The sequence below is a fragment of the Bubalus kerabau genome, chromosome 16, assembly GCF_029407905.1.
Source record: "Bubalus kerabau isolate K-KA32 ecotype Philippines breed swamp buffalo chromosome 16, PCC_UOA_SB_1v2, whole genome shotgun sequence".
Taxonomy (NCBI): domain Eukaryota; kingdom Metazoa; phylum Chordata; class Mammalia; order Artiodactyla; family Bovidae; genus Bubalus; species Bubalus kerabau.
Window position 1 is genome coordinate 62216746 of NC_073639.1, and position 24347 is coordinate 62241092.

General features: G+C 44.4%; 1 protein-coding gene across 8 annotated transcripts in view; it reads right to left on the reverse strand.

Moving 5' to 3' along the window:
- FBXW8 (F-box and WD repeat domain containing 8) overlaps positions 1-24347 on the reverse strand; it is a 118455-nt gene that overhangs the window by 68427 nt on the left and 25681 nt on the right. For all 8 annotated transcript variants that reach the window (XR_008703627.1, XR_008703628.1, XM_055550788.1 and 5 more), the window contains exons 3-4: positions 13415-13579; positions 9296-9384 (exon numbers count right to left, since the gene is read on the reverse strand). Coding sequence is in view for 6 of the 8 variants with exons in the window: in XM_055550788.1 (XP_055406763.1) it covers positions 9296-9384; positions 13415-13579 (254 nt within the window). In the remaining 2 variants the exon portion in view is untranslated. The remainder of the gene's footprint in view (positions 1-9295; positions 9385-13414; positions 13580-24347) is intronic.

Sequence of the window (24347 nt, forward strand, 5' to 3'; positions counted from 1 at the left end):
ATTTCCTTCTTCAGGGAATCTTCCCAAACCAGGGATTGAACCCAGGTCTCCTGCATTGCAGGAGGATTCTTTATCAGCTGAGCTACCAGGGAAGCCCTCACTCAAGCCTAATAACGTCTAAAGGTCTAGCCCAGGCCCCCCCTTCTCCATGACACCTCTCTGCCTCCACTAGTGCCCCTGAATCTGAAGAAATGGTGTTCCCTGCTATGTCCCATGTGTCCTCAACTGGACCGTGAAGGCCCTACCACAGTGCCACAGCCTCCACCACAGCGCCTTCCACGCAGCTGAGAAGGGGTCCCCAGGTAACAGCCGACTGGTTTGAGTGGCACCGCCTTCTCTCTGCTGTCCCACTTCCAGTGCTAATGGTCAGTGACACACCCAGAACACACACATCGAGATGCATGAGCTTCTTCCATTTACCTCCAGACTGATTAAAACCTCTCTACAAAACACAGAGTAAATTACGTTATTTCGGTAAATATAAAACTTTCTGTAGATATCCATCGAAGTCAACTCCATTCTTTATGGCAAAAGAGCATGATAACAGCATAAATGTTTTGCTGCAAAAAGACTCACGAGGCAAATACAAAAGATTCAGTGCTCCTTTAAGATGGGAACGGAGAATAAATACCCTGCTTCAGCAGGTACTACGTGATGACTCAGCAACAGGCTCTAGAGTGTACCACATGAAAGCAGCCACGGCAGCAGCGCTCGGGCACCACGTTCACGAACTCGTGCTACAGAAGCGGACGTTTTCCTGAGGAAGAAACACTGGCTGGGGCAGACGACCTGGACCATACTCTCGGTGCAGTTTCAAAGTGCTTCCCAACACTGGCCGGGAGAAGGAAGGACAGAGCTGGAAGGGGCGAGGGCTGATTTTTCTCCAGAGCTCCAGATGTCTTTACGGCTGCCTAATGACAATTACACTCAAGCAATTAAGACACCACTATGGCAGCTGCATTGTCAGGGAGCCTCTGGACCCCAGTGTTGATGGTTCTCTAATTAGTGCCTGTGCAAAGGACAATGGCAACTAACGTATTAGCTGATGTAGGAACACTAACGAAACACTAAGGAAGAAAGAAGCCTTTTCCAAACAAGGTAGGCTGCCCCAGCCCACGGCACGCATCAGTGAAGCTGCATGCTTTTCCCAGTCTTTCTCCTGCTTGGCAAGGTTGAGTTTACCTCCAAATAAACAGGTCAGAGACCACAGCTGATTTTTTTTGTTGAAAGAATGGGAAAAGAGCCTCTTTCAAGCTCGGCACGCCAGAGCAATTGCCAATTTCAAATTATTTACCACCAAAGAGCTTTCATTAACTAGTACATTTCCAATAAGCAGACTACTTATCAGACTACAAGAGACCTGAAGAAAAACGTAGAAACGTTGTACAGCTAAAAACCACCTTTAACCTTTTTTCCCGTCTAAGTAGCCAAGTGGGGGAGGGGATGGTTCCATTTTGCTTCCAGGTGCCAGTGCTAATTTGCTGAAAACAATTTTTTCAAGGTTCTTCATCACAACCAGGGGCATTGTTTTCATTTAAGAATCTGGGCATAAGGTTAAGTGACTCAGCCAAGGTCACAAGAAACATTTTAGTGGCACAGCTGGGATCAGGCTTTTCTCTAACTGCTGCTTTAGCCAGCAAGTCACTGCCTTCTCCAATGACAATGTCTTGGAAACAAATATGGCTTTTAAGAACCATTCCCATTTGAGTGCAATATAAGGAATTTACCCTCTTCAATACTCTTGACTCAGGCTTGCAGGACACTGCCCCTGACCCTATCTCATCAGTTCCACCACTACAGCTCAACTGGAAGTCAAGAGGCCAACGATGAAAAAGCTCCATGTGCTGGCAAGGGGCGCGGGACTGGGCAAACGCAAAGGTGCCTCCCACACGTGGAACGGTTAAACTTCACCCTCGGGATTTCCTGGGCAGTCCAGGGGTTGAGACTAAGTTTTGCAATACATGGAGTGTGGGTTCGATTCCTGGTTGGGGGATTAAGATCCCACATGCCTCCTCACAGCCAAAAAAGCCAAACCATAAAACAGGAGCAATACTGTTACAAATTCAATAAAAACTTTAAAACTGGTCCACATAAAAAACAAAAAAAAAAGTCTTAAAAAACTTCACCCTCTACAGGACCGTGCTCAAACAGCCACCTGCAAAACTAAGTCACAAGTTCCTTCTGATCAAGTACTCACAGCAGCCAAAAGGAGCCTAGTTATGCGGGCCTCAGGCCAGGAAAGCGAATGGTTTCATCTGTGTGTCAGATCCGATGAGTCCGTGGTGGTTGCCTACGGCCCTGAGCTGAGGATTCTGAAGCTGTATTGCGCCCAGCTCACTGTAATGGACTTCCCAAGTCTATCGCTGGTTTGGGAGTGAGCAGGGGCAGCATGTGTGTAAGTCATGAGCATCCTTCCTCCACGTGACACTCTGCCTGGACAACTCCTCGCTGTCCCTTCCAGACTCAGCTGAGGAGTCACTTCTCAGGAGAAACCTGCCTGGCTCGGAGCCTACCCCGGTGCCTCTCCCGTGTGTCACGGCGCCTGCTCTTCCCTTACCCTGCCTCTCACACTGGCCTGTGACCAGCAATGACTGTATCGCTTCGCCTGTGAGCAAGGGAGGTGTACCCCTCCCCCGAACAAGGAATGAGTCTGTAGTGTTCCTCTGTGCTTAGTACATGCTCACAAATCTGATTTAAACTTAGAAGATGAAAGTGGTTTAAAGACTACAATGCAATTAGGCCGAGGCCCCTACAAGTGCAGTGCCCACATTTCAAAAAATGTTTATGCCCTTAACATGCAGAGGTTTTAAGAACTAGTCACATACTCCATACTTTCTTCAGTAATACCAAAGATTACAAATCAATGAAAGCAGGAGTATTTACTGTTTTCTATGAAACACAACTGTGCTGTTATTATGCAATTAACAAAATGAACTCAATCCCACAGTGCAGTCTTTCTGTGGAAAGGCACTGCTGCAAACATCGAGTGCAGCTTAAGATGCATCAATGGAGAAATAATGAACGTCTTAATGGACCTTATGAGATCCACGCACTACACACTTCAAACTGTTTTCCATACATCTTGGTTAATCACAATCAATAGAGTCAGAGTCAATGATGATTATGCAGAGTTATTGTAGCTGTGGCCCTTCCCATTATTCCTTGGAGAACCCGAGATGGGTAAATGCAGCCATGAGTTCACCAGTATTTATTAAGGATATTCTAGAGCTCCTTCATTAAGGACATAAGAAATGTGAAGCTCTCCTCTGGTCTCTTATCAATATCTTACCTCAGACTTATTTACCAGAAGAGCATGTACACCTCACAGCAGAAAATAAATAAATAAAAAGTATTTTTAAGAAGAGGTCCCTAACGGGTAATGATTGGATTCCTTATGGGAAATAGTCCAACATCATAATAAGCAGCAGCACAAAATCTATATAACACAAGGTTGAAAGGAAAACTGTCAAGACTTTTTTTTTTTTTTAAGGGGGACAGATAAAGCAAGTCCTTAGTAAATGTAAATACAGAGTGACATTTATCTAAGCCAATTTTTATCACCAATGTGTATTTACAAGGCATCTGCTATCATCTCAAAAGCCTCAAAGTAATCCTAGGTATTATATTATCTAGTTTTATACATTCACATGAAGCTAGCAGAATATCAGAAACACCACCTTGAGGTCTTCAGCTCCTGAACAGAAGTGTTGTAGAATTCAGGGCAAATACACACCACTTCAGATCAAAGCCATATTTCGGCATGGTTTGTGGTCAATACTAAGGGACATTTTTAATTATTGGGAAAAGTGGTGGAAAAATGGCTAAAAGCAAGACATTTCAAGATTACCTTAGACACATGCCTACGTCTGAAGTACTATTTTCCAACAGTTCTTAGCTATAAACAATAATATTCCAAGAAAAGTGTCAACAGGCAAAGTGAACCCCGAGATTCAGACACCCAATTTAACATATATAGGATAGAAGCTCAAAATGTTGCTTCATGTTTACAGAAGACTGGCAACCCTTTCGACTATCCAGGTCGTGTGGACAGAGTTTTAGTCATAATAAAAGCCAGAACAACAGCCAGAGGTCACTTGGGCTGCTAGAGACATGTAGGCAGTTTTGCTCTGTGTCTTACTTGCCTCAAAGGGAGTGGAGATGGGGAAAATCAGTGTAGACCAAATGGGACAACAGAGAACTTCTTAGGGAAGCGACAGCTAACACTTGGTGACGCTCAAGGATAGAGATTTCCCGCCAACCATACTTGGGGGTGAAGACAAACACGGATACACAGTCACCGTTCTTCTCAGTTCAGACAGGAAGTGGACCCTAAAAAGGCGGATCACCACAGTAGAAAATGGAAGAGGGGTGGGAGGAGCATTTAGGAGTATTGAGAAAACCCCTGACACAAAAAGGGGACTTGATACTTTTTTTAAATCGAAAGGGGGAAAATGGTCCTCTAATGTGAACAGAAAAGTGTGCTTTCCTATGCTAACTGAAACGCTTCAGACTTATGAATCTTAAGTAACGGTGAGGAGGGAGTTTATTGCAAAACACACCACGGTATACTCCTGGGCATCTGATAAAAGCTTCTGGTGAGCTAATAGCTTAATGGCCGGCACAAGGCCTCCAGCGAGCCCCCTGGCTGACTTTCTCCTCCGAGTTTTACCTGAGAGGCTCTCCTTCACTAGATGGCAGTAAAGCAAACATATTTCTGGCAAAGTATACCTAGCCCTGCATCTCAGGTTATAATGTGACCTTTCTGAACTCATGATGTCATCTGTTTTCAACACCCGTAACTCTCAGTGTGACTGTGGAGAAAGAGGACTCTCTAGGTCTCACAACACAACACAGCACGGGGACGCTGTCACAGCCTCGTCCCTTCTGGTCTTTTCCCTCAATGATAAACATGTCATTTGAGAGACACTCTACAATTCTCAGAGCTCTCACCATAAAAAGAGAAAAAGAAAGAAACCACCACCACGCTTCCTAACCACTTATCAACCAACTTTCTAGGTAACATCTCCTTCTAAGCCCAAGGACGGCACACACTAAACCTCACCGCGTTTCAGGAACGCTACCAGATCACAGAGGAAATGCAGACAGAGGCTCAGCTCTGACAGAAAGAGAAAGGTAGCTTACGCACACAGACCGGTGGCTTCTCAGCACAAGTTGCTCTCGGGTTAAAGAAATGGGAAATCTTAGCAGGCAAAAAAAAAGTCTAAGGACAGGCTGTGCTTGAATCACATACTTTGTCACAGTCCCAGGGACTTCCAACAGCAAAGAAAAAACTGTTTCTGGTATCTTCTGGAATGCTGCACACACTGCCGGTGGCCACACAACACCACAGAGAGGCGTGAGGGGGACCCGAGAAGGAGACTGAGTCAAAGGTGCAGCAAGGCGGCTCGGGGAGCACAGTGTGTGGGGCCCTCCCTTCTGTGTGTGCCTGCCCCGAAGTCTCCCGGGTGCTGGGACTGGCGTTCTTTAGGCTCTGCAGTTACACACACTCTTCATACACGGCCCCCACCACTGTCAGAGGAGCACAGTCAACAAGAGCCAAGTCTCGTTATTTATGGCACTGACCAAGAACGGGAAGGCACACTCAGGAGAGCGGGTCTGAGGGATGGTTTAGAGACTCCAAGGCAAAAAGTTAGATGGGAAAGAACTTGAGGATTATTGAAGACATTTTAAGATAATTTTTTTTTTCCTTTGGCCACACCATACAGCATGTGGGATCCTAGTTCCCTGACCAGGGATCGAACCTGGCTTCCCTGCTGTGAAGTGCAGAACCTTAACCACTGGACCACCAGGGAAGTCCCTAAAATAATTCCTTCATCTGGAAAAGATAAAAATCCAGCTACCTAAATCCAGTAACATGCATTTGAAAACAGAAACATAAATGGCACACACCAAAACCCATAACGGGAGCTATGCTAGCAAGCTGGGAGTCAGGCGGCTTTCTCTTCTCCACTTTCTAACAGTTTTGCAAAGACAACATGGTCTTACTGCTGTTTTCATTTTTAACAGAAAAGAAAGGTCCATACATGTCATAAAGGAAAACAAAATGACACTATAATGATAAGACAGGCCATCCGAGCATGGAGCCAGGGCTGGAGACGGCAGCAAGGGTCAGGGCTCTCACGTGCCCCCTAGCGGGGCGACCAGGGCACACATATCAACCCCACTCCCCAGACCTTGGGAGCCTCCATGACCTCACGCAGGAGGAGCATTTCAGAACAGAATCTATAAAGTTCCTTCCAGGTTTCAAACTGTGTGATTCTAAGTTGAAAAGAACTAGGAAATCAGAACAGACCAAAGAAATCAGAAATTCCTCCAGTTTCTCATGTAACATGTAGTATACAGGTCGGGGGAAGGGAATCTATTAAGTGTTAACACTCTTCTTCAGATTAAAAAATGTATTAGTACTACAGGGAGCTTAATGAAATATTACATAACACCTCTACTTTTGAAAGATGCTTACAAATTAACTGGGAATTTACATGACTATAAAGTTTAAAAATAAAATAACAACATAAGACAAAAATGTTTCAGTGAAGCCTCAAAGCCATGTGGTTAGCTGCCCCATGCGCTGCAGATAATCACTTCCCTGGGAGGCATGAGAAGGGGAGATGCTGGCATGGGAGGCAGAGTTAATAGGCTAGTGTGCCACGGAAGCTGTGGGAGGCAGCAGGACTCGAGCTAAGCCTTAAAAAATGGAGACGGTTTCTTTTGGAGGTGATGAAAATGTTCAAGAATTAGATAATGGTGGACAGTTATACAACCTTGTGAATGTAGTAAAACTCACTGACTTACACAATTAAAAGGGTGAATTTTATGGTATGTAAATTGCATCTCAAGTTTAAAAAGACATGGTCAGAGGTAACTAGAACAGTATGGGGGAGAAAAACCAAAAGTACCGTAGGAAGAGTAATGAGGAGAAACGGAAGGTTGGAAACAAATTTCAAAGGGCTCCAAGCATCAGGAAAAGGTAACTGGAAATTATCATCCATGAGACAGGAAGGGAAACAAACACTCATGGACAAGAGGGAAAGATCAAAAGCTTTGAGAATAATGTCTGCTTCCTCTGGTGGAAAACAAGCCTCAGGTGAGAGGCATCCACGTCCTGTTCACTTGACAGGGACTCGAGTGTCTCCGAGTTTATGAGCAAATAAGCATTTAATGGGTACCCTGGTTCTGCGTGAAAAAAAGACTAAGGCAGAACCAAGTCTGGGTTAACTCTACCTTTACGTGTAACACACATCAGTCTAAGTCTAAGCAATGCAACTCCAAACCAGGAACACCTACATAGAGGACTGAAAAACTGAGAAGCTGGGAAAAGATTCTGCAACAGAATCCTCAATTATATAATTAACAAGTTTAAATGCAGATATGGAACATAGGTTACCTGCAGATATATAAAACTAAGCCTCTGAACAGATTCCACTTGCATAAAAAATAGAGAAGAAGGAAGGGAAGAAGAAAAATAGGAAAAATGCAAGGGAAGTAAATGAGAAAGAAATGGTGGGGTAGCCACTGTCTCTTTAAGAAGCTCCTTGGAGATACATAACTGCAGAAAGCCTGGTGAATACAACATTGATTGAGAATGAGGTAACCGCAAACACCGCTGTTCTCAAATGAAAAGGGATTCAAGATCTGACCCAGAAAACAAGCATCGTAACCACCAGATAAAATTTTAATGATAAACACAAGATGCTGTATATGCAAGCAAGATTGAAGTATCTGAGGCTAGGCCATCAACATAAGGTTCTCTTAGAAAAAGGGGCTGTGAGGAGCCTCTCTGACCCACGGATCAAGTTTCATCTTATCGATTAACGAAACTGCCATTGCCGTGCTTTGTGCTGGCCTAATCTGTGATGCTGAGCAGGCCTCAGGGGAATGGAGAGGCAGGAAAAGAAGGACTGGTATCTGGACTCATGGCCAGGCTGCCTTTTGTAAGGTCCACGTCCAGATAAGAAATTCATAATTGGCTTTCGAGAGTCATCTTCCCTATATCAATTCCTTTTATGACTTTCAGTTCAATCTCAACAGTCTGTTCTCAAAGGCCTCTAACCAGGAGATGCCTGTAAGCTAGAATGATCCCAGTCCCTCTGGGGGTTACTAAGGAATCTCAGAATTAGCAGGTGAAGAGGACCTTGCCTAGCATGAGCTCTCGGGCCCACACTTGAGTGATGGGGGCAGAAGCCTAGTGCCACACTGGTAACTGGATGGACAGAATTCTAGATTTCTAGTCTATTAATTTTTCTAAAGTAACAGTTTTATGGCACTGCCGAGAAGGGCATTAACCTCGAAATCATGGCCAGGAAAACACAAGCTAAAGGAAAGTGTTGCTCCTAAGGCATAACCTGTTTAAAGTAAAATACTTTTACAAAGGTACTACAAAACCACAAAATATTAAAATAATCTGACTCTCTGAAATTTCAATTCAAACAATACTCTTCAAGGAATGCTCCTGAAGGAGTTTTCTTTCAAAGGAAAAGACTCTCCTATAACTATGTTGTTAAGTCCAAGGTTTCTGTTTGTCCATCCAGGGAGAAACCTCTTTTGGGCGGCTCACTTCAGAGTCAATCCAGACCCAGAAGTTTAAGTGTCTTGGTCTCTGTGGCATTAGGCACACAACATGAGACTCGAGTTCAAGACATACTGTTAATCCAAAAAGAAAATTACCACCTTAGTATACATTAAAGAAACATATAAAAACACCTCTCTGATAAAACATGAAGAATTCATGAAAGTGGTTTTTGGAATAGAAGCCAAATTCACAGAAGCTAAAATTAAATTTCTCGGCAATGGAGACAGATACGTAATAAAACGCCTATTTCAGGACAAGTTAACTGCAAATACGAACTGTGTGTTAGGGAAGGAAGATTACCTGTGTGGCCACAGCCCGTCTTCAGAATGAAGGCTTCACAATGAGAAATCAAGAATAGGACCTGTTTCTGCCAACACTTACTATTCTTGAGTTCTTTATGTCTTCATAAAGAACAAACTGTTGGCCTTAATGAGAATCTAACATAATAACATGCCACAAGAGTCATGTAAAAGCTCAAAAGATATGAGACAAATGGATTACAGAGCCGCCCCACCCCACTCACTCCAGAGCCCTCGACTACTGGAGGACACAGACAGGGGCTCCATCTTATCTCCACGTGGGCTGTGAGTGGGAAGGCACGTGCTCCCAAAGGTAGAATAAGGTGGCTGAGACGCAGAGGGTGGTCTGTGAAGAGTGAAAGACCTTAGGATGAAGAGTATTAAATGAAAAACTGTTTTTGCTTACCCAGCAATGACAACGCCATCGTGAGAATGCACATCACATAAAACTGCGTCGGGAATGTGCTCCAGCTCACTCACGGCGCCTTTGCGATTCTGCATGAGAAAAGGGGTGCGGTTTATACTATTCTCGGGATGGCAGGGAGACAAAGCATTTCGCTCTCACCTATATCCCATGGTGGGTCACCTACAGCATGGACTGTGTCCACAGTTAAAGAGACTCAAAAGGACACAGATGACAACCAATATGTCAAGCTACTGGCACTAGAGCTGCACACACTGCATGGAACTCGACTGTGAGACGCTGACCCACCCCCTCGGGGTTTACAGGACGTAAACTACTTCACTGCAGAGGCTGCCAGTGAAGAAACACATCAAGTGTATTTAAAAAGTTCAGGTTGGCGGAGATAAAGTAGTTAATGGTATTTTACCTGGTAACAGCTCTTGTAAGTGCTCTCAGAATAAAATTAAAACATATATACAACAAAATAAAAATCAGGGTAGGGGGAAAAAGGAGAGAAGACATTATTTCTGATTGAGAGGTCAGAGGTTCATGGAAATGGTTTATAAAGGAAACCCTAAAACCCATAACACAGTAGCTCCTGATGTAAGTGAAGACAGCAAAGAGGAAGATGTATTTTCCAGTATAGGCCCTTTGATGACTTTTGATTTATTGTATCATGATTATTTATTGATTCTAAATATACACAAATAATTATTTTTAAAATAAAGGGAATCTGGAGGTATAGAAAGTATTTACATGTGGGATGTTGGGAAGGGTGGGACAGTTAAGCCAAAAAGCAAGCATGCATAAAGGTATTCAAGAATATCAAGCCATCAAAAAATATAAATACATAACTGAATCACTTTGCTATACACCTGAAACACAATATTGTAAGTCAACAATACTAAAATTTAAAAAAAAGAATAGCAAGCCATCTATAACTTCACCTTTGTTGTACCAGCACAAGGATCAGAAAGAGTGTAAGTGCCAAGCACAGTTCTTCACACACAAGTTTCCAATAAATGGTAGCTACTATTACTATCTACATTATTATTAGGAGACAGATGATGACATTCACTCCATTAAAACCAACATTTATTAAGCAGCTGAACTCCAGACGCTGTGCCAGATGATCCACTCGGTGATCGCACTGAACTCGAGAAATGAGTCCAAGGCTGAGGGACACAACTGGACACATCCAAGTGGGGCTGTCCTGCTGGTTTGAGACATGGGAGGGACTGCAAAGTCATCCATGCAAGGACCATGGCCAAAGTGACAAGAGCAAGCTCTTTTGAGAGACCAGGGAGTGAAAGCAAAGGAGAGGGTCTATGCGCTCATGGCCTCCACTAAGTTCTGTCACGTGCCTTCCTCTTCGTCCTGGGCTCCAGCCCCACACTGGTATTCGGGATTAAGAGACCTTAGCACTCCACTGTGAAACAAATGCGTGCAAACACCAGGGAAAGGAACACCATTTCACCTTTGCTCTAAAGTCCAGGTAAGTCTGTACATTCACAGGTCACCCTCTATGTGAAGTACTGAGAACCCTGGGGTCCCTTCTGAGCTTCCCCAGACACTGACCTGCTGCTGCTGCTGCTAAGTTGCTTCAGTCGTGTCCGACTCTGTGCGACCCCAGAGACGGCAGCCCACCAGGCTCCCCCGTCCCTGGGATTCTCCAGGCAAGAGGTCTGGAGTGGGTTGCCATTTCCTTCTCCAATACATGAAAGTGAAAAGTGAAAGTGAAATCGCTCAGTCGTGTCTGACTCTTAGCGACCCCATGGACTGCAGCCCACCAGGCTCCTCCGTCCATGGGATTTTCCAGGCAAGAGTACTGGAGTGGGGTGCCATTGCCTTCTCCGAGACACTGACCTAGGAGATTCCAAACCAAATCACCTTCCCGACCCATCCAGAGGATGACCAGGGATAGCAAACCACAGCATCTGTGTGCCAAAGTCGAGGCTAACTGAGCTGCAGGCACCAGCCAAGCCCTGTGGGAGGAGCGTTAGATACCACTAGACAGTTCTTTTTACTGCAGCCTGGAGAGCGCAGCTACTCTCAGCTCCCATTAGAGATGGGAAAGCAGAGGCACCCACAGGAAAGGCACCCTGCTCTCTGCTCCCTTTCATGTTTTCATCAGGATTCCTTTCATTCCAGAATCACTACTGTTAATGCAAGAGCCATCACTTGACACTCAACCTCTGTAGTCCTTATAGGTAACAGTGTGGGATGTGGGCCCAAGATGCTCCAAAGAGAAGCTTCCCTCCAGTCTGACTCCAGTTCATTCAAGCAACAACCTCTTACTGAGCACTTACCAAACACATGGCTTTGTGCTTGTTAGAGAAAAACAGTAAACAGATGTTCAGTTAAACTGTATGCAATCTGTACACAGGCATGAAGTTCCAGATGCTCTGAGGTCGTTAAACAGCTTCACCTCTGCCCCCTCACCCTGGATGAGGAGGGCATACCTGCTTCCCTCCCTCATTCTCCCTGGTGTATATAGGCGGGTACACTCAGTTGTGTCCAACTCTTTTGCGACCCCATGGACTGTAGCCCACCAGGCTCCTTTGTCCATGGAATTCTCCAGACAAGAAGACTGGAGGGGGTTGTCATTTCCTTCTCCAGGGGATCTTTCCAACCCAGGAACTGAACCTGCGTCTCCTGCATCTCCTGCACTGGCAGGTGGAGTCTGCCAGGTTACCAACTGCACCACCTGGGAAGTGCCCATTGTCTCTGGAGCAAACAAAGAACTCAGCTGCTGTGTTCTCCCTTAGGATCTGACATTTATGAACTTGAGCCATGGTACATGGAGTAAATCCAGCTCTTATGCTCACAACTCTCAAAAGCATCCCTCCTTCCTGGACAGAATGCCCTCCTCTCAAGCGTTCCTTCAATTATGGCCCCTCCTGCCCGGGTTAGAGCCTCAGCTTCCCTATCCCCAGCCTTCCCTCACTTATGTCCCTCACACAGACCAAACCAAGCAAAAGGCGAAGAGGGGCCTCCCCCTGGTCTGGAGGCACATGGCGGGGCAGCTGGCCGTTTATTTAGTGGAGGTGTCTTTGTGGTCTAAGGACAGCTGTGCTAATTCTCTTTGGAAGGGTGGCTCTCAACCAGGGGTGATGCTGGGGGAAGGAAGGGAATGCTTTCTGGCCTGTACTGGGGAGAGGCTGGAGATGCCGCAGAAGCAGAAGATCCTGCAACGCTCAGGACAGCCCTCACTAAAAAGGATCTGGCCCCAGATGGTGCCAGCGCCGGGGCTGAGAAGCGCCAAGTTAAAGGAACACTGTTCTTACTGACTTTGCTAGGAACTGTGACACCACCCAGACCTAGAATACGGTCGCTACTCAGGTTGTGAGGTGAGTGGGGCAGGCGTGCACAGACGCAGTGTGTCACCATCAGTGATGAGCAAAAGCTTGTTCATCTCCAAGTCTATTAGGGTGACTTCTACAGGAGGGGAAGAGAGAATCCAGGTCCATCCCTTCCCTCCACCTGAATATCCAGCCACCCAGGTGGGAAGAAATGGCCACCAGGCTGGCGTCTCCTCATGCCGCAGACAGCTCCATGTTACACTGCTCCTGACAGTGATTTCTACAGAAACACTTCACTGGGCAAATGCATAGCTGTGATCTAATATTTCTGTAGAGATTTTGAAGTGATAAACGTTATGGAAGCAAGCCAATAGGTTATGTGAGGGAAGGGAAGACAGTGCTTAGAGATGCTTAGTAATCTCCCTCTTGCACTGACTGGAAAGAGCACTTTCAGCCCCTCTTTTGTAATCAGGTGATGCTTTCTTGGTCCATCCAGGGAAGAGGGAACAGTGAAAGCAGGCTGCATGGAGCTCCACTCCAAACACCCCAACCATCAGAGGGAGGTGACTGGCACCTCAAGCTCACCTCCTCTCCTGGAGGACAAAGGATGCTCCCAAATAGGTGGCTGGAAATGAGGGCAGATACTCTAATGGTCAGCAAGTCACTGTCAGCTGCAGGGACACTCACCACACCCTTCTCTCTGCTTTCAGCAGTGAGCCTCAGGCTGAAACTGGAGGGACTCAGGGTTTCATCCCGGGCTTGGATTCCTGGGTCCCTGCAGGCAATTCCCCTGCAGGTAATGGTACTGGCCACTGCCTACCTTCCAGTTGGTTCTCAACATGTGCTCCTTGGCTCGGCACTCTTGGAAGACGAGCTTCCAGCAAGAATAATCGGAGATGCTGCTCTCAGGGAGGTGGCCTTCCTGCTGGCACAGCCTGTACCACAGCACCTCGTCTTCCGCAATCACCTTCCATGTCTTGCTCACCTACAACAGCCCAAGTGACACAAACGTCAAGTTCTGCAATTAGAGACATCTCTTGTCATCCAAAAATCAATCAACACCTTTCTTTATCACTGCCCTGGGTTTATGGCAGTATAAAATGTCTCATTAACAAAATCCTCCGAGGCAAAAAAAATACAAGCAAATGCTTCCAGTTTTATCTTTCAAGATTTCAAAATTGCTGTACTACCAACCTAATGCCACATTTTAGACTACTTGGTTAAATTATTTTATACATACACATGTAAATACAAGATATAAAGAGAAAAATACACAAACATGTAAAAGACAAAAAATACGCACTAACATGTTAACAGATACAAAATCACACACAGCTTTTCAGAACAGAATCTCTGCTTTTTACTACTAGGTACTTGTATTTCCATCTTATAGAGCTAGACACTGATGACCTCTGAAGTAAAAAGCTGTGATAAAATTAATATCCATAACCCAAACTTCTGGTCATGTGAGAAATTCAAATTCATTTTATGTGTGAAAACTCAGATTTTAAGTGTGTAAATAAAAAACATTCAACAGAAAAGGCAAGCTATTAAGCTATGATAAGATCCGATAAGAGAGAAATGAACACTATAACTGGACTGGATTTCAAATCCCAACAGTATCCAGAGGAAAGGGCCATTTTAGCCATTAAGAGCTTTGTCTTCCAAGCCTAACTTTGGGAAATGATGGATTTTCTTCATCATGAGATTTACTGTACAAAGTTGGGCAGATTGTAAAGGATGGACTCTGCTGGCAAAATGAGACACTGATGCAGCAGATCCACATGATATGAGGTCTGCAACACATTCTGCTTGCTGCCCCCCCAAAGGCTGAGCCTCACTTCTAATAAAGTCATGACCAGTGGTTCTCAGTAACCTGTGCTCCATAACACTCCCTTGGGGCTACTCCAAGACATCAAATACTCAGATAAGAAGAAAGAACATGAGACACAGTGAGAGAGAGCACACAGCGTGTGCCCAGCAGACTCTCATTACACAAAGGCGCCTCACTTGATGAAGTGCTGCTCGAGTTAACTTTCTAACTTCACAGTGAAGATCGCCGAAAATCTGCTCCTCGAAGGAAGCTACAAGAATACTGCCAAAAATTGTCAAAAATCAACTTTTCCAGAGCTCCAGAAATTAACTACAAGCTTGTAATATTCTGAGGAGCATTTATTCAAGGAAAACGGCTGACTCCTAGTAAGAACAGCAGCCTTTGTGTTGTTTTCACCTGCATTAATCCCATTCTCGTCCCCCAGCTCCATGGTAGCCTTGAAAACCAACAGCCTCCAACTACAGTAGCTGTAAAAACCAGAGGTCTAACAACTCCCAAGGGGGCCAAATGAGTTTACAGCTCTCCAAAAGCACCATCCCCAGAAAACAGTCACGTTTGGCCTGTCTGGCAGCTTGCTAGAAAGCTCTGTTCTCAAGGCTTGTCTTCATCCGATCTGACTTAGATCTAACTGTCCTATATCCAGGGCATTTGTCAGAAAAGATAAGGGACTACTGTTTAACAGTGCAGCTGCCTGACAGGGCACTACCAACCAGGGTTAAAAGGAGGCTGATCGAAAGACTTAAAAGGAAAACCTGGGCAGTGGAACACCCCATTATAAATATGTTCAAAATACTAAAGGAAAGCGTATCTAAAGAAATAAACATATACACACAATGTCTCAGAAAGTACAGAATATCGATAAAGAGATAGAAATTATTTTTTTAAGAACCAAATAGAAGTTTTATAGTTGAAAAATATAATAACTGAAACAAACAAACAAAAAATCACTAAAGGGGCTTAACAATAGATTTGAGCTAGAAGAAGAATCAGAAAACTTAAGGTCAATTAAGATTTTCCATACTGAGAAAGAAAAAGATCAAAAAACAAAAATTAACAAAATTAACCGAGCCTCAGGAACCATGAGACATCATCTGAGTGGACCAATATAGGCATTATAGGAGTCCCAGATGGGGAAGGAAAGAGAAAAAGGAGTAGAAAGGACACCTGAAGAAATTAAGGCCAAAAACTCTCCCAAATTTGAGGGAAAACATTCATCTGCATAGCAAAGAAGCTCAGCAAACACCATGAAGAATAAACTCAAAAAGACTCACACCTAGACACAGTTAAACCGTGGAAAGCTGGAGACAGAATCTTGAAAGGATCTAGAGAAAAAAGACTCATGCACAAGGTACTCCGCACTTCTCAGAAATCATGGAACTCAGAAAGCAGTGGCATGCAGCATATTCAAACCGCTGAAGACAGGCTGCCAGTCAACAGATCTACAGCCAGCAAATGATCCTTCAAAAATAAAAGGAGAAATTAAGATATTCCCAGATAAACAGAAAATAAGAGAATTCACCTGGGGTATATCTGCTCTACAAGAAATACTAAATACAATATTTTGACGGCCTAAAGGCAGTCCTTTAGGCTGAATTGAAAGGAAATATACTTTATTTTCGGAGAAGGCAATGGCACCCCACTCCAGTACTCTTGCCTGGAAAATCCCATGGACGGAGGAGCCTGGTAGGCTGCAGTCCATGGGGTCGCTAAGAGTCGGACACGACTGAGCAACTTCACTTTCACTTTTTACTTTCATGCATTGGAGAAGGAAATGGCAACCCACTCCAGTGTTCTTGCCTGGAGAATCTCAGGGACGGGGGAACCTGGTGGGCTGCCGTCTCTGGGGTCACACAGAGTCAGACACGACTGAAGTGACTTAGCATAGCATAGCATACTTTATTTCCCAAGTAAACATCACTATAAAGGTAAATATAAAAGACAGTATAAATGTACTTTTACTTGCATCCCTTTTCTTCCATCTGAATAAAAAGACACAGCCTAAAACTGTTGATGGGCTTATAAAGATTGTTCTATTATTGTGTACAAATTCTAAGAAAGGAGAGGGAACATAGTTATTCTGGAGCACTTTGGTTGTACAATCGGAATTAAGTTGGTATTAGTCAAAACTAGATTGTTTTATGAGGCTCACTGTAACCCCCAGGGCAACCATTAAGAAAATAACTCCAAAATATGGTACAAGAAACAAGAGAATTAGAATGGTATGCTAGAAAAACATCTAACACAAAAGAAGATAATAGTATCAGAAAAGAAGAACAAAAAAGACATACTAACAGTTCCTTAAGTGACTGAGGGCAGCCATCAGGTTTCCCCTTAGCCATTTCTTCACTGGTCCAAACGCTACACATTTCCTTCAACTAACTGTCATAGAACTACCTCCCATATTCATTACCTCTGAAACGTACCCTCGTGTTTACCGTCTGCATTGTCCCTCTTCAAATGTGGTACTCGGGACTAAACAATACCCCAGATACACAACTTTCAAGTGCCATGAACAGAAGGATTTTAGCAGATACTAATTTGCTACTTCACTTAAAGATACAATGCAGAACCCATAGTCCAGAGCTTCTGGAGTCCATTTATTTTAACAAATATTTAAGGCAGACAAAGTTATATATTACAAACACCCATGGACACACCACCCTGCTTAAGAAGTATTATCAATAAGCTTAAAACTCCTATGTATCTCTCCGAGTCCACATCCGTTTCTCCCCAACAGTAATCTCAATTTGGTACTTATCAATCTTCAGTCTTCTTAAACACCAACTGTAGTTAAAGAAAAAAAAAGCCCCCATTTCTTACTCTCACACTATCATGTTTTAAATTCTTAGCTTTCTAAACTTTCTATTCATTTTAAATCCCAGCTCATCACACATACCCACTCCCAGCATTTTATATCATCTTTGTATTTCAATTCTGTCATCCATTATATGGATGCTACTTTTCCTTTACATAAGTCATCTGCAAAATGCAGTCTGTGGGCCTTCATGTCTTAATTATTTTTAAAAAACCAACCAGGATGGGGCTGAAGACAGAGCCCGTGGCAAAGCACTAGAGCCCTCCTCCCCTTAACGGGGATCCATTAAGCAGCCCACCCTGGGCATGGCCACAGCATCAGTTACAAATCCACGTAACCACACTGTCATCCCACACCTCTCCATCTCAGCCATAAGGGCATCGGGGAAACAAACCCTCATCTGATCACAAGTGGTCAGGCAATAAAGAATAGGATAATGACTCAATAACACTGGAGTCCCAGTTCTGACTAGCGAGAACACCATGGTTTTATTTTTGGCATGTCTGCTCCACAGCTGAGCCTGTCCATGACACTGGGTGGTGTCTGTCCATCTGTCTGTGCCAAAGGGAGTCTCAGCACTAGTCAATCAAGCAGAACAGACAGGGACAGACCAACATCCACTGTGATGAAGGCAGGCAACAACTCAAATAGCTTCAGAGCACAGTATTCCTCCCATAGGCTCCTGGAATTCAGGGTTAAAGTATAAGATAAGGGTTAACACACAGACACCCTCATGGTTTCTCAAAGGCACAGAGAGCTAACTAAACTGAACACGGAGCAGTTTACTCTGATCCGTGGGATACATCAGTCCTTTTTTTTGGTAAAAATTATAAAAGGTAAAACTTTGCAGAAATTATGAAATGTAACTACCAGATGAGAGATTCACAGTAACTAAGTCATTAATTTCACTACACACTACACAGCACTTGCCAAAGCATAGTCAGTAGAATAGCAGCTCCCAAACTTTAGAAAAGGATTCTCAGGACCTCCCTATGATCCAGTGGTTAAAAATCTGCCTTGCAATGCAGAGGACATGGGTTCAATCCCTGGTCAGGAAACTAAGATCCCACATGCCAAGGGGCACCTAAGGCCTCACGCTGCAGCTAGAGAAGCCCATACTCCACAACCAGAGAAAATTCCATGTGATGCAATTAAGACCCAGCACAGCTAGATTAACAAATAAATAAAAATCAAAAGGATTCCACGTTCACACAAGTTTGGAGAACACTGACTCTTGACTGTGGGAACTTCTCAGAGGTTTTAATAGACTGACATGTGCTGCCTATCTCTAAGGAGGAGATATAGGAAGCTGTGTTTCTCAAACATATCTGGCTCCTGGACTTTTCTAAGAAGGAGTGTCTCGAAAGCCTAGTGCCCTCCAGAAGGCACCTTAGAGAATGCTGATATGTGTTATCGGTCAATAGATTAAAACACATGTTGGGCGCTCACCACACAACAGGCACTAAGGCCAGCAATTCTCACCCACTTTCCACCTTAACCTGCCTAACTGACACCTTTTGCAGGTAGGTAACACCCCAGAGATGTGCCCAGATTGGGGGCCACCTCCCCATGGCTGGGGAAGCTAGAAAGAAAAGTTCCAGTCTCTGCCCTCAGAGTTAGGCTGGATCACAAGACTAGCCCTGAACAGGGGGTAATCTTTGAAATTCTGGAGTTTAAAAATTAGCCACAAGGCTGCACTTTGTTAGATGGAGCCAGTGAATCATCAGCATCTCAGAAGAATCCAAATTCAGCACTCACTGATTACAAACTAGAATATCCCAGTTAAACTCAACATTCTAGATGAGGTTCTACCAGAACTAAACTGTACAAAGTTCAGTCACCTTAGAACAGAGAAACCTTTCAGAGACTTTCAAGAGCTCTCAAATATGTCAGACCTTGTAAAACCTGGGAGCTGAAAACTTTTTTTATATGTATCAGCTTCAAAGAAAATGCTAAGTAGTCTTAAATAACACAATCTGAAATCTGTACAACAGGGTTATGGGATGAAAACCCAAGAATAAAAAGTTGATGTTTCGGTGTATCATCCCACCACTAACCCCCAAACCACAGGGCTTCTTTTATAGAAAATAATATTCAGGATAAAGTTTAAACCCTGGATAACAAACAGTAAAGCTCTTTGAGGGATTTATAAAAGATTAGAAGTGAGAATAACTTCCAAAAAGGGATCAGGACTGTACTTACTATTAGGTATTAAACACAGAAACATGCCAACAATTTCTTTAGCAAACTGTAAAGGGAGGGTTGCCTTTTTATTCTTCTTTAAAGGAGAGCAAAAATGACAGGCTTTAAGAATTTCTTTTAAGCCTGAAAGGGGAAAAAAATCAACAAGAAAAAGACCTAGCTAAACTTTCACAGTAAATTTTAGAGTCTCACCAAAAGGAAATCTAATTGTTTTGATTTCTTAAGTTACATTAAATCCAGAAAGTTTATAAGCCTGCATTTTCCAAAGGCCTAATGGTCTTTCTTTAATACACTGAGATTGGACTGGCCCAGCCCAGTAAAAGTCCCACTGAGTGAGCCTCAGCTGCAAGAATTTGCTAATAAAAGTGTCTCCAGCATTTTGCTTTATAGCACCACTATGAATTGTAGCATTAAAAAAAAAAAAGCCCTTGGCTCAAAAACTAGCTTATTAACTCTGCCTGGATTAAGGTTACCAGTGGGGTCCACAACAGGGGAAAGTGTCATTGTTCCAGTCAAGCAATGACGTATGAAGTCTACCTGGGGAGAACACTACTGATGTCCGGCTACCAAACCCAGGAGTCACTTCTCAGTCCTCCGCTCGACTGACTCACAGTACCGCTCATCATTACGTTGGATCACCTTCACCTCCCTGTAAAATTCTCTTCCTTGGTTCAGAACCTGTGCATGACGGGTTTTCCTCCCACCTCACAGGTACTACCTTCTTATTCTGCTTATTATCTAATCACTGTGGTGGACCAGGCTCAGTCCCCCAATCTCCTCCTCCATCTACACTTGTGTCCCTGGTGAGCTAGTTGTTTCCTGGCTTTAAATATCATCCATGTGCTGACAGCTTCCAGATTTACATCTTCAGTCCTGAGTGCAGCCCAGAACTCATCTGCAGCTTTACATCCAAGCACTGATCTTTGCTCATCCCACCACTTTCCCCTCCATCAGTAATGGCAACCTCACCCCCTGGTTGCTCAGGCCAAACACCCTGGAGTGCTATTGACTCTTCTTTCTCTCCCCACATCCAACACATAAGCAACCCTAATTTGCCCACTTCCACCAGCCAGTCCTGATCCAAATCATCATGGGCACTTGTGCGTGTGTGTGAGTGTGTGTATGTGTGTGCTCAGTTGTGTCCAACTCTTTGCAACCCCATGGACTCTAGCTCCTCCAACCATGATATTTTCCAGGCAAAAGTATGGAAGTAAGTTGCCATTTCTTACTTCAGGCCATCTTCCCAACCCAAGGATCAAACCAGAGACTCCGGCGTCTCCTGCACCAGCAGGCAGATCCTGTGCCACTGGTGCCACCTGGGAAGCCCCACTGTGTGCTCCTAGCAGCCTTCAAAATGATTTCCTTGCTGCAGGTCTTGTCCCCCAGTGTATTCTCCACATGGCAATCCAAATGATCCCTTTTAACACAGAGGTCAGACCTATCACTCCTTGGATTAAAACGCTTCAATGGCTTCCCATCTCATTCAGAACCCAAGTTCAAATTCCTTTTATTCAAGTTCCAGAGATTAAGTGCCTTTCCAGTTGGGACCATCTCAGCTTCTCTTCCCTGGAGAAGGAAATGGCAACCCACTCCAGTACCCTTGCCTGGAAAATCCCATAGACAGAGGAGCCTGGTAAGCTACAGTCCACAGGCTTGCAAAGAGTCAGACACGACTGAGTGACTTCACTTTCTTTCTTTCAGCTTCTCTTAGCCCTGTCCACTCACTGTATTAGTCCTGTATTAGTTTCCTACTGAACAACAGAATGGGAAAGACTAGATCTCTTCATGAAAATCAGATACCAAGGGAACATTTCATGCAAAGATGGGCTCGATAAAGGACAGAAATGGTATGGACCTAACAGAAGCAAAAGATATTAAGAAGAGGTGGCAAGAATACACAGAAGAACTGTACAAAAAAGATCTTCACGACCAACATAATCACAATGGTGTGATCACTCACCTAGAGCCAGACATCCTGGAATGTGAAATCAAGTGGGCCTTAGAAAGCATCACTACGAACAAAGCTAGTGGAGGTGATGGAATTCCAGTGGAGCTATTTCAAATCCTGAAAGATGATGCTGTGAAAGTGCTGCACTCAATATGCCAGCAAGTTTGGAAAACTCAGCAGTGGCCACAGGACTGGAAAAGGTCAGTTTTCATTCCAATCCCAAAGAAAGGCAATGCCAAAGAATGCTCAAACTACCGCACAATTGCACTCATCTCACATGCTAGTAAAGTGATGCTCAAAATTCTCCAAGCCAGGCTTCAGCAATATGTGAACTTCCAGATGTTCAAGCTGGTTTTAGAAAAGGCAGAGGAACCAGAGATCAAATTGCCAACATTCGCTGGATCATTGAAAAAGCAAGAGAGTTCCAGAAAAGCATCTATTTCTGCTTTATTGATATGCCAAAGCCTTGGACTGTGTGGATCACAATAAACTGTGAAAAATTCTGAAAGAGATGGGAATACCAGACCACCTGATCTGCCTCTTGAGAAACCTATATGCAGGTCAAGAAGCAACAGTTAGAACTGGACATGGAACAACAGACTGGTTCCAAACAGGAAAAGGAGTACGTCAAGGTTGTATATTGTCACCCTGCTTATTTAACTTACATGCAGAGTATATCATGAGAAACGCTGGGCTGGAAGAAGCACAACCTGGAATCAAGACTGTCGGGAGAAACATCAATAACCTCAGATATGCAGATGACACCACCCTTATGGCAGAAAGTGAAGAGGAACTCAAAAGCCTCTTGATGAAAGTGAAAGAGGAGAGTGAAAAAGTTGGCTTAAAGCTCAACATTCAGAAAACGAAGATCATGGCATCTGGTCCCATCACTTCATGGCAAATAGATGGGGAAACAGTGGAAACAGTGTCAGACTTTATTTTGGGGGGCTCCAAAATCACTGCAGATGGTGATTGCAGCCATGAAATTAAAAGACACTTACTCCTTGGAAGGAAAGTTATGACCAACCTAGAGAGTGTATTCAAAAGCAGAGACATTATAATTTGCCAACAAAGGTCCATCTAGTCAAGGCTATGGTTTTTCCAGTGGTCATGAATGGATGTGAGAGTTGGACTGTGAAGAAAGCTGAGCGCCAAAGAATTGATGCTTTTGAACTGTGGTGTTGGAGAAGATTCTTGAGAGTCCCTTGGACTGCAAGGAGATCCAACCAGTCCAACCTAAAGGAGATCAGCCCTGGGATTTCTTTGGAAGCAATGATGCTGAAGCTGGAACTCCAATACTTTGGCCACCTCATGAGAAGAGTTGACTCATTGGAAAAAGACTCTGATGCTGCGAGGGATTGGGGGCAGGAGGAGAAGGGGACGACAGAGGGTGAGATGGCTGGATGGCATCACCAACTCCATGGACATGAGTTTGGGTGAACTCCAGGAGTGGGTGATGGACAGGGAGGCCTGGCGTGCTGCAATTCATGGGGTCACAAACAGTCGGACACGACTGAGCGACTGAACTGAACTTATCTTCTAACAACTTATCACACTTATGGCTTAAAATAACACGCATTTACTTGACAGTTCTGGAGGCCAAAAGTCTAAAATCAAGGTGCTGGGGAAATTCCCTGGCTGTCCAGTGATGAGAGCTCCATGCTTCCATTGCAGGGGGCAGGGTTTCAATACCTGGTCAGGGAACTAAGACCCCACAGGATGCATGGCCCAGTCAAAAAATAAATAAGTAAAAAACAAAAGTGTGGGCAGCCAGGTAGCATTCCTTCTGGAGGTTTCAAGCGACAATCTGTTTCTTTACCTCTTACAGGTTTGAGAGGCCAGCTACATTCCTTGGCTTGGGGCCCCTTCCTCCATTTTCAAAGCCAGAAGCATGGCATCTCCTCTTCTCGCTGACCTCCTGCTTCCCGCTATGGAGCTTTGCAATTACACTGAACTCACCTGGTTAATCCATGATCACTCCATGCCAAGATCCTCAACATACATCTGCCAAGGTCCCTACCCACAAAAGGTAACACATTGACATCACGGCTCTGAGGACAAGCACATGCACATCTCTGGGAGGCTGACACTCAGCTACCCCAGTCTAGCCAGCTCTGACCTTCCTGCTGTCCTCAAGCACAACAGCTGCACTCACCTCCAGGCCTTTGCACCTGTGATTCACCTCTGCCAGAGACCCGTCCAGCTTCCTGCTTCCCTCCTTTCAGTCTCTGCAGAAAGGCCACCTTCTCTGGGACATCTTCCCCAGTCACTTAGAAGTGTAACCCCAACATCGTCTCTGCTGGTCTCTTTTCTCCACAGCACTTACCACCACCCGATATGCTCTGTATTCAATCCTGCATTCACTGCACGTAATTGTAAAGCTTCCTAGAAGGTGGGGGGAATGGGGTTTCTGTTTTGTTCAGTGCTGTGCTCACCGTCTAGAACGGTACATACTGGCACATGGCAGGCCCTGCATGAAAGACTGAATGAGAAGAGTAAGTCCATCACTGTTTAACACTTAAAAAAACTGGGTTGTTTTTATTTTCAAAGGTCAGCTCCTGGCATGTGCTGTCCTCAGAAGGCTCTGACTTTCTTATTCAAGTATAATCTCTTGCTTTTTGATTTTTTTTCTCGTTTAAATTTTAATACAAAAAATGTCCACCACACAAGAGTAAAGTGAAGAGTATAAACAACTCTCAAGTACCCCCCCCCCAACTCCATTCAAATGATTATCAGCACTTCACTGTCCCTGTTTCATCATGCTCCCCATCTTCTTTCTGGAGCTGCTGTGCTTTTCCTTAACCCCATTTAGAGGGAGCAGCCATTGCAACCTGGCAAATTAAAAGAAAACGCCTGTAGGTGCTTGGGTGTCAGGTGCGCACGAGCCTCCCTGAGAGGAGTCTGGGGGCAAAGGTGAAGCTAAGAATTGAGGGAACTCTGCCAGCAACCGCAAG